The 18,145-nt window shown below is 32.5% G+C and overlaps 3 protein-coding genes across 4 annotated transcripts; 2 read left to right on the top strand and 1 right to left on the bottom strand.

Moving 5' to 3' along the window:
• Positions 1-5,191: 5,191 nt before the first annotated feature.
• On the top strand, positions 5,192-11,986 carry LOC122581008 (FAD synthase-like). 2 transcript variants are annotated; one of them, XM_043753149.1, is made up of 17 exons: positions 5,192-5,291; positions 5,404-5,509; positions 6,675-6,720; positions 6,807-6,976; positions 7,092-7,209; positions 7,673-7,755; positions 7,968-8,027; positions 8,180-8,413; positions 8,538-8,634; positions 8,720-8,770; positions 8,851-8,931; positions 9,053-9,124; positions 9,230-9,292; positions 11,092-11,241; positions 11,357-11,414; positions 11,502-11,554; positions 11,653-11,986. In XM_043753149.1, exons 2-17 carry the CDS (start codon positions 5,409-5,411, stop codon positions 11,710-11,712), a joined length of 1,497 nt encoding a protein of 498 aa, XP_043609084.1. In that variant the 5' UTR covers positions 5,192-5,291; positions 5,404-5,408; the 3' UTR covers positions 11,713-11,986. The 2 variants fall into 2 exon arrangements, with proteins under 2 accessions (XP_043609084.1, XP_043609085.1); XM_043753150.1 differs by lacking the exon at positions 11,092-11,241.
• Positions 11,987-13,007: 1,021 nt separating this feature from the next.
• LOC122581010 (thioredoxin-like 3-3) lies at positions 13,008-13,817 on the top strand. Its single transcript, XM_043753153.1, has 3 exons — positions 13,008-13,225; positions 13,322-13,347; positions 13,492-13,817. The coding sequence occupies exons 1-3, from the start codon at positions 13,100-13,102 to the stop codon at positions 13,709-13,711; spliced, it is 372 nt and encodes a 123-aa protein (XP_043609088.1). The 5' UTR covers positions 13,008-13,099; the 3' UTR covers positions 13,712-13,817.
• Positions 13,818-13,857: 40 nt separating this feature from the next.
• Positions 13,858-16,253, bottom strand: LOC122581009 (S-adenosylmethionine synthase 3). The gene is made up of 2 exons (XM_043753151.1): positions 16,151-16,253; positions 13,858-15,290 (listed from the first exon to the last, which is right to left on the bottom strand). The coding sequence occupies exon 2, from the start codon at positions 15,288-15,290 to the stop codon at positions 14,118-14,120; it is 1,173 nt and encodes a 390-aa protein (XP_043609086.1). The 5' UTR covers positions 16,151-16,253; the 3' UTR covers positions 13,858-14,117.
• Positions 16,254-18,145: the final 1,892 nt, after the last annotated feature.

Below are 18,145 nucleotides of genomic sequence, written 5' to 3'. Positions count from 1 at the left end.
AGGAATTTTATTAAGTTTTAAATATTAAATTGAAAAAAGGAACGTAAATGTTATTTAAAAAGAAAATATAGGTCAACAAAGTGATCCAATGATCATAATTTAATTTTCTTTTTCATGCAAAGGTTGTAACTTTTTAGAAATAAATTTAAGTGGTTGTTTAATAGTTATTGGGAGATATAATGTTTAATAATTAGGTTTATACTAAAATGGTAAATATTTTCAAAACCATACCAATTTGATAAATAAATTTTCCCATTACACCTATTTGGTAAAAATCTCGGGTGATAACAATATTTCTTCAAATTACATGATTTGCAAATCCCGAGTTCTTAGCCAAATTCTCGGACTAACTCTTTATATGTAATTATGTATACGGCTTTTCTCTTGCGCGCGATACACTCACATCTTTTAATTTCAACTTTTGAAACGACCTCTGGACCCCTTTCATCGTATTCAATCATCTATATATAAATATATAGTAGATCAACCATGAATAATATAGAATAGACGGGGATCTGAGTCCATCATTGAAGGTCATTTAGGTGGTATATATAGCATGATCGTCATTAGGTAGAAGGTTTCGAGTTTGATTCGAGATCCTTTGAGTTTGTGTGTCGAGTTCATCACAAATCATTGGAGGTATAATTTGATCAACTTTGTTCCATTAGGATTTAGTACACATATATTAATTTTAACCAGATCTGTCCAACGCCCAAAAACCCAAACAAGTAAAATATTGAAGCATATTACACTTTATTTGTTTTGGCCTGTTTAGATGATTGACATATATATATGTGTGTATATATATATAGAGTGAAAAGTTATTTTGAGAACCTAAAAAAAGCAAGAACTTTTAAGAACTCTTTAAATCAATTTTGACCATTAAATAATTTGATCAATGGCTAAAATACTCCATGGCATTATTGTAATTAAATAGAAGATTATTAATATAAAATGAAAAGAAAAAGGGCATTATTGGAAACTAATTATATTCTGTACAGGTGAAAAAAACCGTCCCTATTGTTTCTCTAACCTGCCTACAAATATGCAAGGAGGTTTTATTTGTTTTCATTTAAAGATTTTGGATCTTAGATGCTTTGACTCCATCAAAACTTATTTATCTAACAATTTTTCAACTCTTTTTTTCCAAACACAGTATTCCCAAACTTTTCACGTATCACCTTAAATTCACTTTCCTTTTCATTCCTATATATCATCATTTTATTCGCATTTATTTATTAGTTTTTTATTCAAACTTTAGTGGGTCATTGTGGTAATTAATTGTTCATCACGATTCTTTCGATTTCGCAATCGGGTCAGTGAGGTAAATAATATATGATTTAATTTTTTCATATCCGTTTTTTATATATAAATATAGCTCTTATCAGATTCATATATGCAAATTTATATATATTTTAATTATGTTATTTGTCTTATTTTAATGTTTTTTCATAGTTTTGAATCAGAATGGTAAAGGAGGCAATGGATATATTTTGTGAATAAAGACAGAGATGATGAAGATAATCAAGTATTTAACATTTGTAAACAATAGAATTACAACGATTTGTATTGTTTTTTATATGAGCATATGTATACAAGTATTTTATAGATTAATGTTTTATGCGATATTTTATGATCATATGTGCATGAACAACCATCTGAGCATATATATGCAATCCCCACATTATATAAATCTCACTTCAAAATTTGTTAGTTATTGCCTATGTGGCATGCTTAAAAACGCAAGAAAGCGCAAAAATCATTACAATATTGCTCCTTGAAAGGTCTACGGATTAGTTACTTTTATAAGAAGTAAATTTTCGAAAACGGATTAGTTATGCTTTCAAGAAGTTCAAATTTTCGAAAATTTGAATATGTAACCGTTCGTGTATTGCTTGTGGCGGTTACTTCCTTGCATGTCTATGTCTATATAAGGCCACTTCCATTCAGTTTTAAGGCATTTCAAAACGTAAACACATAACAGATCAATTTTAGCATGGCTTCACTAAACCATGTTTCAATTAGAAATTTGCGTCCAAATAATAAGTCATGTACGATAACGGTTAGAATTTGCGGCTATGAAAGCAACCTCTATATGGAGATTTTAATAACATAGGTAGTATTGAGATGATCCTGATGGACGAACATGTAAGTATTCATTGTTTGTGAATTTTTCTTTTTTGATTATATTACTTTTTAACATAACTTTCTTTCGAATTTATAACTAGCTTTTTAACATTCTAATGTATAAACATTTTCATTTTGACAGTTTGATAAAATGGTTGTTGTTGCAACAATCAGTTTTATTCCAACCGACCAGTTATGGTATTCAATGGAATGTGTGAACTGTTTTCAAGAAGTTAAGTTGACCGATCTTTACATGGATGCAGTCGACATTATTGATGCTTTAAGGGACAACAAAATGTGGATTTGTTATTCATGTAACAAGGAAGGAGTTCTCATCAATCCTAGGTATATATTTATATTTCATATTAAAACTCTATAATCATTAAGTTGTGTGGTAAAATTGTATCTCTGTTTTTTTTTTTGGTAGGTTTAATGTGCAAGTTAGGATTGTAGATGTCACTGGTGCTATTGGAGTTAAAATGAATGATCAACAAATTTCAAATCTTATACAAAGAATAGCCTATCAAATTTGTGATGAAAATTATGAGGTATACTTGGTTTATTTTAGTGCTAAATAAGACTTTTCTATGCATTTTAAGTCATTAATTTTTTTTTAAAATGGTCATTAGTTGTAATAGGAGTACATTTACTTCGCTACATGCATGCTTGAACTGGTGTTAAAGAAATTATTTAAGGTTATAGCGCATCAAAGTGGGTCTATATATCAAAGTGGGGGAAAATTCATAATACTTATCACATCCAGGTAACCAACATAATTCTTCTTATATGCGCCTACTATGGGCAATCAATTTTATAATTTCTCTCTGGCGTGCAATGTACGCGTTTTAAGCCCTTGTGTATCATTAATAAATCCCAAAGTATATCTAACATTCTTCTTCTTTAAATTAATCAACTCATAAGAATATTTTTATTATGTTCAACTCAGTTATATTTATTCATTGATACAATCTTAAAATAAAGTTTAAAAAAAATTATTTAGGGTTGTCCGTGCATCGCACGGGGTCTAAGCACTAGTTATATTATAAATGAACACATGCATGCTACTATAATATAAACAATATTTCATAAAATTAGTTGGTGATCACATGTGCATAAACAATCATATTGGTGATCACATGTATGTTAGTATATTATATATGAGGATATGTGCATGAATAGCCATATGAGCACATGTATGCTTGTATATTATAAACAATGTTTCATAAAATTAGTTGGTGATAACATGTGCATTACAGCCATATTGGTGATCACATGTGCATGAAAAACTATATCTTTTTAATTTTTTGTTAATTAATTAATTAGTTAATTATAAATGTACAATATTACCCTTTTAAATATTGATGGAAAAAAGGTTCCTAAAGGGTCTTGCTTTTTTAAAGGTTCTCAAAATAACCTTTCCACATATATATATATATATATATTTTAAGTAAAGTTTCTATTAGTCCATACTCTGACAAAACACCAGCGGTAAATATTTACAAGAATTTACACAAAGTAAATTTACACCAATCATCCCAAAATATACTTTTATTTTTTAACCTTGTACTATAGCATAAAAATCCTAACATTTTGATGTTTTGATCGAGATATACTCCACTTGGCCATTTAGCTAAAGTCCGTATGATTTAATTTATTTTTATTTTTTACGTTTACAACCCCATCATTTTTATGTATATATCGACATTGTAACCCATTAAATTAAAATCCATACATATGTTAAAAGTGGTTAATTATATGTCCAATATATATAACCATAACATTTACCTTAATATTTAATTTAATAATTTCATTTGACTATGTTTTTAAGTCCACATTCAAGACCTAACTAGTTAGGCCAATCTATCGCAATATAACAGCAATGTAGAACTTAGCATGTGCAATCATTATTTTCTTTCCATAGGAATAATTTTTGTTTTATTTTTAACTTTCCTCAATTAGTTTGTCAAGATTTTTATCTTATTTATTTTACTTTTAATACTTTTCACAACAATTGCAAAGTGCATAACAAGTATTCATGATGATCTGACCAAATCACTATATATCTTCGTAATTTAGTTGTTAAAAGCATTTCTTTTTTCTTCTTGATCGACTTTTCCTTTATACGAGTATTAGTCTTGGGCTGGACCTGTATTAACGGATTCCTTAGTCCAAACATGTGGCCAAATTGGACACAATTGCCAAGAGGGAAATCTATCAACGTCATCATGTGATAGTGTGATACAATCATACGAGTACAAGTCATACAACTATTACTACTAATTTAGATTTGAGAGACTCATCATACTAAATATATTCGATACTTCGGTAGCATTTTATGACATTTCAAATACATTCCATACTTTTTAAATAAAATACAATTTATTAGAGATGATCAAACCAACATATCAGAGATGCTCTTACTCCACCATATGATATCAACTATTCTTCATTCATGGCAAACTTTATATAAAAGTTCGTATGTCGTTTCCTCTAAATTTGATATCATGAGGTTGTCGGTTTCTCCAATTTGTAGCTCAATTAGTAGCTAGTTAACATAATTGCAATACGAGTCGAATTTGCAAATTGTTAGAGACATTTGGTCATTTGGATGCTTTGGAAGAGATAAACTTATACACAAACATAATCAAGAAAGTATTTATAAAAGTTTTTTTTTTTAATCATGTTAGACCCTAAAGTCCTAAACCTTAAATTAAATACTAGTAAAAGTTGTACATTTTGTCAAAAATAACTTGAAATCTTTTCACTATATATCGTCCGACAACTCATAAATTCCTGTTTGGTTATAGATTCGATCAGATAAATCATCATCTAGCATCATTCATCCATAAAAATAAAAATAAGTATATTAAAAAGGGTTTTGTTAGTGACAGCCCTTAGGGTTGTCAGTAAAAACTAATTAGGTGCATTAAAATTTGTTACTTGTTAATCAGAAGGCAATTTTCTTGTAACTTGTTATTAGAAAAATCAGAAAACAATTTTTAATACCTATTAAAAAACCCCTTTATTAAAAACAAAACCAAAAATATACCCAAATTCCATTTCATTCTCCAAATTCCAAATTTCGTGTTTCAATTCCAAAATTAATCACATAATTATCTAACACGGAATTTGGAAAGGCATATAAACAAACCCCTTTTCCACAGGTTTGAATCTTATACTTATGTATTTGTTTTTTGATATTATTTTTTTTCATTTTTATCAATAACCATTTTCTTGATTTTTGGTTTTGAAGTTAAAGTTTGAATCTTTTTGCAGTAAAAATGGAGATTGATAAAGCAATTCAAGAAAGTAATGATCAAAGTTTGAAAACCAAGTATAATAGTGCCATTTTTGTTATTCAAAGAACTCTGTCTCTTTATCCGTAAGTATCTATATTGCATCTATATCTATATGTATCTATATATTATGTTGAAACTGATTTGGGTTTGAAGTAATTCTTGTTGAACAACATTTTGGTAAAGGATTACATTTGAAAAAATGTGTGATTTTAATGGTTTTAGGTTGTATTTTGGTTATAGTTGTTATACGTTATAGACGATTTTGCTTTATAATGTGTATATGTTATCTTGATGTGTATAAAATCCTTGCATTGTGGTGGGCAATATGTTGTCCACTTGTTTGACTTAGTTTAGTGGCAACGCGTTGACTTTTTGCGTATGTAGGAACTTACAGGAGACGGACATTGTATCATGATATATAAGATATCACACGTTTTATATCGAACAAGCTACTTACTTTCATTAGTAGTGCTCTTTGCGAAATGGTGTTAATATATGTACGGTATGGGTAAATGTTGAAGATTTTGAAATAGTTAAATTCGTATTGATGTTTAAGCTACAATATGACATTCTTAGTGTATTGATTGTTTTCCATTTAAAGAGATTCATAGCCGTGATAGCCGGTTCTCCTTTTAGTTTTGCGTCAATGATATTAAACGTTGTTTCATATGTGGAGGCTGTTCGTCACAGGGTTGATGGGTCAAGTTAACATTCGTGACACCAAGTATGCTATTAGGTTTAGCAGATTGTCCATTTAGGTAATTAAAATATCTTATATATCAAGAATATGTACTTTTACTTCTTCTAACAGGTGGAAATCAAGCCTTAGATTATTAAACCCAAAGTTTACCTAAATGGAAAACCAGCTAAAGCTAATTTCTATGTTAGGGGGATTTCCCATTAGGTTAAAATGATTAATCATATACTATAATATGTATCTGCTGGCTAGATTTACTACATGGATTACATTTTACATGCCACATGTCCACATTTTAAGCCACCTCAGCAAAAAAAAAAAGCTACTAAGCCACGGAACCGGTCAAATATAAACTTACCCACATACATACTAATGGGTCTGCTAGCCGGTTACCCAAAGTTATGTTATGAACAACCTGCTAAAGCTAACTGCTTTTTATGCCATTTAATTTTACGGTTTCCCCATGATTTAAACATATTAAATGCGGTATCATACTTTTATGGCTATGAGGTAGCATTTTTTTGATGTTGTTTCTTTTAAGCGTTTTTCAGCATTGAAGAGGTTGCATTTAGCTTCAATGGAGGAAAGGATTCAACAGTAAGTTTCTTTAGCTTTGGGTGTGATCATAGAAACTAAAGCATTTATTGGTTTAACAATTTCTAACTATTTAGTTATTATTATAGGTTTTGTTACACCTTCTTAGAGCTGGATATTATTTGCATCAAGTCGATTGTGGTCATGTGAACGGGGATCTATCGAATTATGTGTCTAGATTTCCTTTAAGAACAATATATTTTGAGAGCCCTTCCGTTTTCCCTGAAATCAATTCGTTTACATACGAAACAGCCTCTAAGTAAGACATTATTTAATTTCTTTTCAAAGTAAATAAAATATATCATACAATGATGATTTCCTAAGTGCTTGAAGTTATAGCACTTAGCAGATGATGTTAACATTACTTCATTTAGCTATGGTGTGCAATTAGATATCCTTCGCCAAGATTTCAAGTCTGGTTTGGAGGTGCTGCTAAAGAATAAACCAACTAGGGCAATATTCCTTGGTGTTAGAGTCGGTGATCCGACTGCGGTAAGATATAATTATTCGGAAGCTATTGTCGCACTATGATACGACTTTTATTGTTATTATTATTATTATTATTATTATTATTATTATTATTATTATTATTATTATTACTATTATTATTACTACTATAGATACATATATCCTAGGAGATCTTTATTATTATTTAGTTAGCTTGCTAATCAAGCTATAAGATTAGTATTTATATAAATCACCAGGGCTGTAATATATTTATGGATGAATTAAATTGAGGTCTTAAGACTTTTATTAGGAGATCCTTGCTTCTCGAATTGCAAGATCCCTTTTAGTATTTTTCTTGTTTATTGATACGAATCTAATTTTGTTCGTATCACACTACCATATAATTTCTTTGAGGGTAATATAACAGTCGATAATCTGATTGTCACCTTCTCAAATATTTCTCAGTTGCATAAGACCATAAGTAAAAAGTGCTGTGAATTTTGTGCAGGCGGGTCAAGAAATTTTCTCTCCAAGCTCACCTGGATGGCCGGCTTTCATGAGAGTTAATCCAATCTTGGACTGGTCGTACAGGTATGCTATTAGAGTTTTTTGAATCTTTGTTTATGCCCACTTCTCAGAGCTACATAAAAAAAAGTAGTGTTCGCCACATATTATACATTTTAAATGTATACCACTCAGTCCTTTTGTTACAATATCAATAATTATTATCAGTCTTAACTCTTTGTTTAAGCTCACTTGTCTATAGCTCTAATTTTGTCATTTCTGTAATTATCTTTTGGCAGAGACGTTTGGGCTTTTCTGTTGACTTGCAAGGTTCAATACTGTAGTCTCTATGACCAAGGGTAATTCACCATCTACATACTTTGACATACATTTTACTTTCTTTTTTTGTGAAAATTTTTAAACGCCATGCATGGCTCTGACATAGAAATGCATTATCATGCAGTCTTTATGACCAACACTAATTAACTATCCTTTGTTTCTGTATTTATAGATATACTTCAATAGGGAGTGTTAATGACACAACCCCAAACGCATTGTTATGCATCAATGATTCTGTGGGCGGCAAGGAAAAATTTAGGCCTGCATATATGCTTACAGATGGAAGGTTGGAAAGAGCCGGTAGAGCCAGAAAGTTATCTCTTCCAAATGCCATCAGCAACGATGTGAAAAGCAGGGAATCAAACATCATTACAGCCTCCATAGTTGGTGTGGGTGATGAGTTCCTGTAAGTTTCTTCTTTTATCTTTGCATCATGTCCAGTTTCATGTTTATCTATTATTATTTCATGTGTTACATTTATTACATTCTCATTATTATCTCTCATGTTTATAATTTGTTACATAGCTCAGCTCTGGAAGTGTCAAGGACCAATTAGGGCCTTCTTTGTGTAGGAAGCTTCATTCTATAGGTTGGACGGTTTCACGTATTGCCGTCATACAGAGTGATGTAAGATAACTTCAATATAACTAACCTTGATGGTTTAATGTGCGAAGTTATTGTACACTTATGATGCTTTGTTTATTTTTGATAGGTAGATTCTGTAGCCGACGAAGTCAAAAGGCAGAAGTCTACCAGTGACATGGTATACCATTACGTATAAATGTTCATGCTAGTGGTTACATCTTAATATTTTGATACCATTTCCATAAATGGTGATTACAGGTGTTCTTATATGGAGGGGTTGGTCTGTTACATTCAGATGTTTCCATTGCTGGAGTTGCCAAAGCATTTGGTGTTTGTCTGGTGAGTCATATATTTCTAAAAATGAAATTTTTTTATACTCAGAATGTAATGTCAAATATGCTATAAGCATGGCAATAAAAAGTAGGTTTTTAGTTTTCTAATTTGGAATTGAATAATATAGGCTCCAAATGAAGAATTTAAACAACATCTTACGCACCTATATGGTGAAAAGTGCACCAGGGACGTCAATGAGGTAACCCAATGCTAGACTTACAAGCTTTACGAGTATTTCAAGTTTTATATTATGTGGATGTATTGGAAGAGTTGAACCTCTTTTTTATACTATATTATCTTCTAGATGGCTCAGTTGCCCGAAGGTATAACAGAATTGCTGCAACATAAAAAGCTCCACGTTCCATTGGTACGTTTGTGGAGTTTTACTTGCATTTTCTTTAGAGTCAAGTTAATATCTTGGAGATGCACAACTATTGCTATATATATATATGTTACATTATATGTAAGTTATTACACAATTTAGCCCAAATTATATAAATCTAAGTCACATAAGTTAAAACACCCAAGAAAATAAATGAATTCCCTAACCTCATCTTTGATATCTTTCGGTTCATTTACACGGCCATCAAACTTGTTATTCCACAAATACACAGAAATAGAATCACCAGAAACTTCACCATCCAAACTTTGGCTCTGAATCACATAGTCCTTATTAACCAAAATCCTAACAATAAGCCTTTTAGGATTTTCAACAACACGACTAGTTGTAGCAATTGGCCGCACCCCAAACATACGAACCCGGGTATCTAATAACCTCAAACTTTTCAACATAAACAAACTGACCAACCTGGTAACCCGTTACTTTACGTAATAACTAATAAGATCGGTCGTATTCTTTTAAGACAAAGAAACATCAGTGGAGTAAAGTATATGAGAGAGGGTAACATGATATCCTTGGTCTGGCAGTAATAAGTCATCCGACCTGGCGGGAAAAATCTTAGGGAGTTGAAGAAGTGAGAGCGGTGGTCGGTTACCTGGGTCGTGGTGGGTCATTGTTCTTAAAGTTTTTAATAGGATTCCTGGTGTTGGAGAGGCCAAAAATTTGGGGTTTGAGAGAGGTGATTATATTCTAGAATCTAGAGTTGTGTGTTAACAAAGATAAAGAAGATTGAGAGGAGCAAGTTTCAATACATTACGTTACATATATGTGATTACCTACAAGAAAATGTAACTGAAGTGTATCAATGCTTGGGAGGAAATCAAGAGATATGAATTAAAATAAGTAATGAAGTTTCTTTTGACATTGATATATATCTTTAAAATGCTCTTCAAGATATATATTTCAAATTCTAATGCATAGCAATGTAGGAAGAAGCTTCATTACTAATTTAAATTCATATCCCTGATGTTCCTCCCAAGTATTGATACACTTCAGTTATATTTTCTTGTACGCAATCATACATATATACATATTGTATATATATGTATTGTAACTTCTCTCCATCTTTATTTTCGTTAACACACAACAACTTTAGAATAAAACCACCTCTCTCAAACCCCAAAATTTTGTTTCATATCCTCTCCAACACCAGGATTCCTATTAGATTTTTTAAGAACAATGAACACCGAGTCACCGGTGACCACCGCTTCCAACTTCTTTAAGTCCTTGGGATTTTTCCGGCTGGGTCAGATGCCTCATAAGTGTCAGACCAAGGATATCATGTTACCCTCTCTGATTCACTTTTTACTCCACTCATGTTTTTGTGTCTGTAAAGGATACCACTTATCTTATTATGCAAAGTACTGGGTTACAGGTTGGTCAGTTTGTTTATGTTGAAAAGTTTGAGTTATTTGATACCCGGGTTCGTGTGTCTGGGTGTGGCCAATTGCTGGGATTCATTGTGTTGGTGAATATCCTAAATGGCTTATTGTTAGGATTTCGGCTTATAAGGACTATGTGATTCGGAGTCAAAGTTTGGATGGTGATGCTTATGGTGATCCTATTTTTGCATATCTGTGGAAATGGAATGACAAGTTTAATGGCCATGTAAATGAACCGAAAGATATTAAGGATAAGGTTAGAGAATTCATTTATTTTCTTCGGTGTTTTTTAATGTGACTTAGATTTATATATCTTGAAGATGAAGAGCTATTGTTATATACATGCTACATTATATGTAGTTGTGTGACTTTTTGTCTCGACAGATCATGTGTCTGAATGTAATTTTGCTAACTGCAACAAATGATGATGAGTTAGACGAGCAGTGGGATTTTCTGACTGATTGTAGACATAGTAACCATCTACCATTAAGGAAATCTTTTGTATCTAAGTATTTGACAACCTGCCTCTCAGATGTATGTGAATGTCATGCATATTCAGTTAATCTTAGTTCTCTTTTTGAGAATGATATTAATAACTGGATTGCTATCTAATCTCCCATTTTTTGTGTTACCTTGACATGTATTATAGATAGAGGTTTCCCAGCCGCTATCCAAGCTTTCTTTTGAATTTCCAGATATTTACATTGGTAAGCAATTCTTTTCTATTAATGTCATAATGTTGGCTTGTTTCTTCTCTAATTTTTCCTTGTTTGTTGCCTTGTTAAAATATTCAGGTTGTTACCGCATATCACGAACTGGGCCCCTTACAATAACTTTTGAAGGGAAGGTAACAAGTTTTAACGCACATTTTTCAATACTTTTTTGCATTAAGTTAATGAAATACGAACGATACAACTCATGTTATATTATCTACTTGATGTGCAGGATGAAAAGATGGTAGAAGCAGCCATGGAAGCAGTTTCAAAGACATTATCATCTCATTGAGGCTCTTCTTTTGATCAACCATGAATTGGACATCACTAGAGATGGTGCAGGAAAGAAGGGATTTTTGTTTGGAGAATTGGAAAAGTGATTGGTGATGGAAGGAGAAAACAATTGTAAATGGATAACTAGAAATTCTATTAAATAATACTCATAATGGCAAAATTTCAGGATATTATATCATGAATACATCATTTTTGTAATTGAAATTTTAGTCCTGGATTTTGTCATATTAGTTGATATTTTAACCATATAAAATTCTCTCTCCTTTGTTTTTTGGTGTGTATGTAATGATGTGAAATATATACATATACATTTTTTTAATCGAAGATTGTGAGGACGTGCTAACTGCTAATGGGCACATCGGTTGGCTCATTGGTTAAACAACGGCCAAACTGATGCCATTGGCACCACCTCTTCGGTTGAGGCATCGGTGCGTGTAAAGTGATGAAGGAGTTAAAGATGTGGTGTTGATAGAAGGATATTAGTTGGTATGTGAAGGGTTTACGTGTGGTAAATGTGACAAAACTAGTGAAACTAGTGGGGGATGGACTGTAGTCATACCAAGTTTCACAAAATCAGTTGGAACTCATTTTTTTTAAACCGTATGCAACAATTATTCTATCATTTTACTTTTATAATGGTACTTTAGAGCATTACATTTTAGAAATTTATACAAAATATATAAACATAAATTAGTCAACTAGCTATTGTAATTGTTAATAAAGGTTTTTCTAGTTTAGCTCAATGGTTGTAATATCATCCCTCTTTTATGATCTATGTGTTCAAGGTTTGGTGAGGACATATGTATTAAGTCTTTATATGAGGATTTGACTTGGATATAATCAGGTTCAAGTTTGAGGGGTATGACCTATTAATCGTCGTGCCTTCAAACGGATTAGAGACTTTTCCCCCAATCGGGTATTTGAAATAGACATTTCTACTTCGATAGAGCTCTTTGACGCGGACCCGGTTATGACAACGTATGTTAGACCTCGCATTGCCGAATCGCGACACGAAGTTTTCAACGAAATTCACCTTTCAAAAAAAATAAAGGTTTTCCATTATTATTAAAAAAAAAGTGAGTTATCCAGATATCTCGTTAAGGTTTCTAACCCGTTCACTAAGTTTCAAGATTGTATTAAGGGAAGCGATATTCGTACCACACCAATAAATATATTTACTACATATGTGTTTTACTGACTTGTACAATATCTTATTAAAATTGTATAGTGGGGTAAAATATATCATTATTTATGGAACTAATAGTCTAATATCACTTCCCTAGTATTAAGCTTTAAGCATGTTGCCACTTTAAAACCTTCTTTTGAAAGTAGAATCATTGTCAGGTCTCACACTTCACACAAAGGAAATCTATAGCAGCAAATTAATGGATATGGAGAAAAAAGAAATCATAAAACCAGGAAAAACACAAAAACAAAATTCAATCACGAATGCATCCTCAGATGAAAACCTTAGAGACATCTTTCATCAAATCAAAACTTCCAAATCCCCTGTATGTCTATCTGTCTCTTTTATTTATTTTTAATTAATAATCAGTTTAATTTCATAATTTACTTTAATTTTTTTATTTATTTATCTACAATTGCAGACTGTAATCAACTTTGGTGCATCTTGGTAACGCAACTTCTAATTTCTTAAACAAAATAAATTTTTTTTTTTTTTTGAACGCAAGGTGTTTGATGAAATGCCTGAATGAAAAAATAACTTTATGGAATTGCATTTCTAGTGAAGTAATGTTACAAGTTCCTATGTTTGCAGGTGTCGTGTTTGTTCCGAAATCCAACCTGCTTTTAAAAAGTTAAGCAACAAGTTTCCCAAACTTACATTTGTATATGCAGATATCGACGAATGCCCAGAAACAACCCAACATATCCGATACACGCCTACTTTCCATTTCTATAGAGATGGTGAAAGGGTAGATGCTATGTTTGGCGCCGGCGAAGAAAGGCTGCACGATCGTCTGTGGTTACATTCCTAGTTGCAAATCTACTATTATATGTAATGTAATCACAACATTGTCTGTTAACTTTATAACGTTCCGTATTTTAGTATTATGATGGAAGAAAGACGAGTGTTTATATATATATATATATATATATAGAGAGAGAGAGAGAGAGAGAGAGAGATCACGAAGTACTAGTAGTAAAAACATTCGTTTAAAGATTACATTGATATGTGCTTCTCTTCAAGAAAGTATATTTTGCGCGATCCGAATAGACAAAGTAAATAGAACACAAATTGTAATGAAGAAACACAACATAGACAAACTTCCAGCCTTACAAAAACTGCATCCCCAACATATTAGCTTTTGTTTATTCTCTGAGTTCCGGTTTTAGGGGCAAAAGCAAAAGTTTCTTTGTATGATTGGTATTGATACGTTGTGTTCAAGCTTTAGGCTTGAGAACCTTGACAGTCTCCCAGGTGAAGTCAGGGTCGTCACGTCCGAAATGACCATAAGCAGCAGTCTTCTGATACCTGTAGTTGCCGCCCCTCTTTAAGTCAAGATTGATCGACATCATCCCTGGCCTAAAGTCAAAGTTTTCCTTGATTAGAACAAGGATATCCTTATCCGGGATTTTTCCAGTTTTGTAGGTGTCCACAAACACAGAAAGTGGTTCTGCCACACCAATAGCATAAGAAACCTGAACGATGCACCTACGTGCAAGTCCTGAAGCCACGATACTCTTAGCAGCTTGCCTTACAATGTAAGCACCACTCCTGTCCACCTTGGTTGGGTCCTTTCCGGAGAAAGCACCACCTCCGTGAGCTCCCCATCCACCGTAGGTGTCGATGATAATCTTCCGTCCGGTAAGACCTGCGTCACCATGAGGTCCACCGATGACAAACCGGCCAGATGGGTTCAAGTGGAAGATGGTGTTGTTGTCAAGATACTGAGATGGGATCACAGGTTTGATCACGTGTTCCTTAAGATCGGCTGCAATCTGGTCATTGGTCACAGTCTCATCATGTTGGGTTGAGATGAGGACGGTGTGAACCCTAATAGGAACCATAGCACCATTATCGTTACGGTACTCAACCGTCACTTGGGTCTTACCATCGGGCCTGAGCCACGGGCAAGTCTTGTTCTTTCTAACTTCGGTTAGCTTAGCACCAAGCTTAGTTGCTAAGACGTGGGTTAAGGGCATAAGCTCGGGTGTTTCGTCAGTAGCATAACCAAACATATGCCCTTGGTCACCAGCACCGATTTCTTCTGGCTTCTTGCTAAGATGTCCATGAACACCCTGAGCAATGTCCGGGCTTTGTTGCTCGATATTAACCAAAACCTTGCACTTGTCAGCATCAAGACCAACATCAGCAGATACAAATCCAATTTCTCTGCAAGTATCGCGGACTATCTTTTCGTAGTCTACTTTCGCCTTCGTGGTGATCTCGCCAAAAACCATAACCATGTTAGTCTTTGTGCAGGTCTCACAGGCAACTTTACTTTCAGGGTCCTGTTCTAAACAAGCATCAAGGATGGCATCTGAGACTTGGTCACAAAGCTTGTCTGGATGTCCCTCATTCACTGACTCTGATGTAAATAGGAAAGTTTCCATCTGTGTGACAAATAAATATGAATAAGGTTCTTAGATAACATATACATGATCCAGGCTCTTATTTACTTGCATGGAACCAACATAGTTGATTAGTTGTCCATAAACAAAGATTATTATTATTTTTTTTTCTTGTTTACATGTACACATATTAGATATATCGCTAAGCCAAAACTTTGTGGGCGCCTTGGTGACCGTAAAACATAGATAAAACCTGCCCTAAAAGGTTTATCATTTACGAGTATTTTGTAGTTTTAAATAGTTGTAGTTTGAGGTTTAGGGGGGTCGACAAGAACTTATGTTTTAGCCTATCGTTTTGTTGATGGCGAGTTAAGTTTGACAAAACTAATACATAAAATAGTACTAAAATCTAGTATACAGTTTTATGGACATTGTGGTGGGCCGTGGCCACCCTTCAGCTCCATATTGCATAGTTATTTGCTGTTTGTGTTTCTCTTTTGTGTTTATTTTGTTTGGCTGAGTATTTATGTTAGAACATCCAGGCCTTAGTTTCTTTTTACTAATAGACTTAATCGTTAAAAACTTAATCATTTAGTCAAATTACTTATATTTTATTTAATACATACAGACATTTTCTTAATATATTCAATCAGTTAATGCACCCAGCACTTAATAACTTAAAAAAGAGACGGCCCTAAGTCTATTGACACAGAAACTCGAACAAAAAACAATAGGAGTTGCACTCAAAACCGCACATAACAATACATATTGGTTTATACTTTAAACAAGAATAGAGATCAATCATCAATGATCAACGTGTTATTCAATGATCACAGATGTATTATGCATTTCTATATTTATATATGATGTAAAAATGGAATAATAACTGTAAATAAATTTACCTTTTGTTAATTTGGTTGATATGAATATTCTAAAGAGAGATATGGGGAAGAATGAATGAGAGATGGATGGATGAGTTGCAAGTGAGTTGGAAGGAGTTTGTGTTAATTTATAGGTGCGAATGTTAAGGTGGGATGTACTTGTGATTCGGTCTATGAGACTACGATTGTTGTTTGGTGAATATATTTAGATAGCTTTATGATATTGTACATCATGGGACTAAGGTTGTACATTAAACAAGCCAACAACTTTCCTATGGTTGGAGTTGGAGCCATTCCACCAACCCCTTACACCAACCAACCTCTCTTTTGTGGGACCATTTCACCAACCTTTTTGCCAGTTGCCACCATCCAAAGTTCCTTGTATCATCTTTCATCTTTGATGTGGGAAGATCATTGGTCCCGTGAATAAAACGTGCCATGATCAAGTTATCATGATCATTCATGTGATAAACTAATAATCAGCACATTAATCTTTGTTAAGCCGTATATTACCAAATATGTTTTAATGTGCTATATTAACGATAACAAAAAACATTTTGGAAATTTACTACGGACGTACCGTGCATGTGATAAACAGTTTGTGAGGTGTTTGGTAGATATTATGTGTGTTTTTTTGTCAAAAATTTGTGTATGCTCATGTTTATTTAATTTAATACATGATAGAACATTATCATTGTTTCATAGATAGCTCAATATCATTCTTTAGTATGTTTGTTGATAGATGTATACGAGACATGCAATGTATTTTAGACTCTTGTATCTACATATATACGTGGTAGATTGGTAGTTTAAATAATATATTTTTTAATGTGTTATGTTACTATATATATTGGTGTTTATCGAAACAACCACTAACATTTAAATCAAAAAACCTGTTCTTTCTAAATAACTTATAACATTTTTTTTTGCAAAGTAAATAACTTATAACATGAATAAAAGAACATATTCATGTCTTATATTCCATATTTATGGGGTGGATTGTTTGGAGTTTTTTAAAAGTTTTGGGTTCTATTTCAAATACTTTTATAATTTAAAATTTAATGGAAAATGCTAAATAGAGTATTTAGTGTTACATTTAACATGTATAAAGAGATTGTATATTTTTATATTAAAAGTTTACTTAAATTTTATATTAATTAAGTATATCATTATTTAATACACATTAAATAAAGCTTTTTAGGCTGTAATTAACAAACCCAAATATAATATAAGTAAAAGTAAAAAAGTGTGAAATAGAGTAGATTTTTAAGTTTGAATCTCAAAGCTGAATATGTACGTTGAAAATTCAAACATTATGTACATATTTTGATCCTTTTTTTCGTCTTGTTTTCACATGGGTTTTAAATCTCTTGCACCGCACGGGTACACTGTCGCCAATGTTTTGCCGATGGAGAGGGAAGAGGAGAACCGGGGTTGTTCACCGCAAGGGGGAAGAATGGGAGAGAAGGAGAGAGAGAGGAGAGATAGGATAGAGAGAGGAGTGAAGAGTGATTTGATTAGATACAAAAATTAGTAAGGGACTCTACTTTATTAAAATCTATTTTTTTTAATAAATGAAAAAGAAAATGATGAGATGGAGATAGGGGGAAATTTGGAGAAAGTGACGACGGTTATTTGAAAAAGATAGGGAAAGATTGGTGAAGATTGAAGTGAAAGATTTTGATTGGTGATAAACATTGAGGGAGTGGCTACCCCTAAGTAATCCCATAACATTTTTTTACAACGACGGAATTTTATTATATTAGGCAATGTAGAATTACAAGTAACTCTAGAATTAAAACTAATACAACAATTATAAAACCCATCACACGCTAATTAAGAATAACTAATACAAAAAACCTCTCAATCAACAAAGACCGAATCACCAGTGTCTAAGAAATTAAGAATAACATAATTATGTAAAAAGGGAGAAATGGGTATTTTATATATTTACCTTTTAATTATTTATATCAATATCAACCAATCACACGCTAATTATGTCCGTGGGCACTTCTT

The sequence above is a fragment of the Erigeron canadensis genome, chromosome 9, assembly GCF_010389155.1.
Source record: "Erigeron canadensis isolate Cc75 chromosome 9, C_canadensis_v1, whole genome shotgun sequence".
Lineage (NCBI taxonomy): Eukaryota > Viridiplantae > Streptophyta > Magnoliopsida > Asterales > Asteraceae > Erigeron > Erigeron canadensis.
This window is presented reverse-complemented; position numbering and strand designations above follow the sequence as displayed.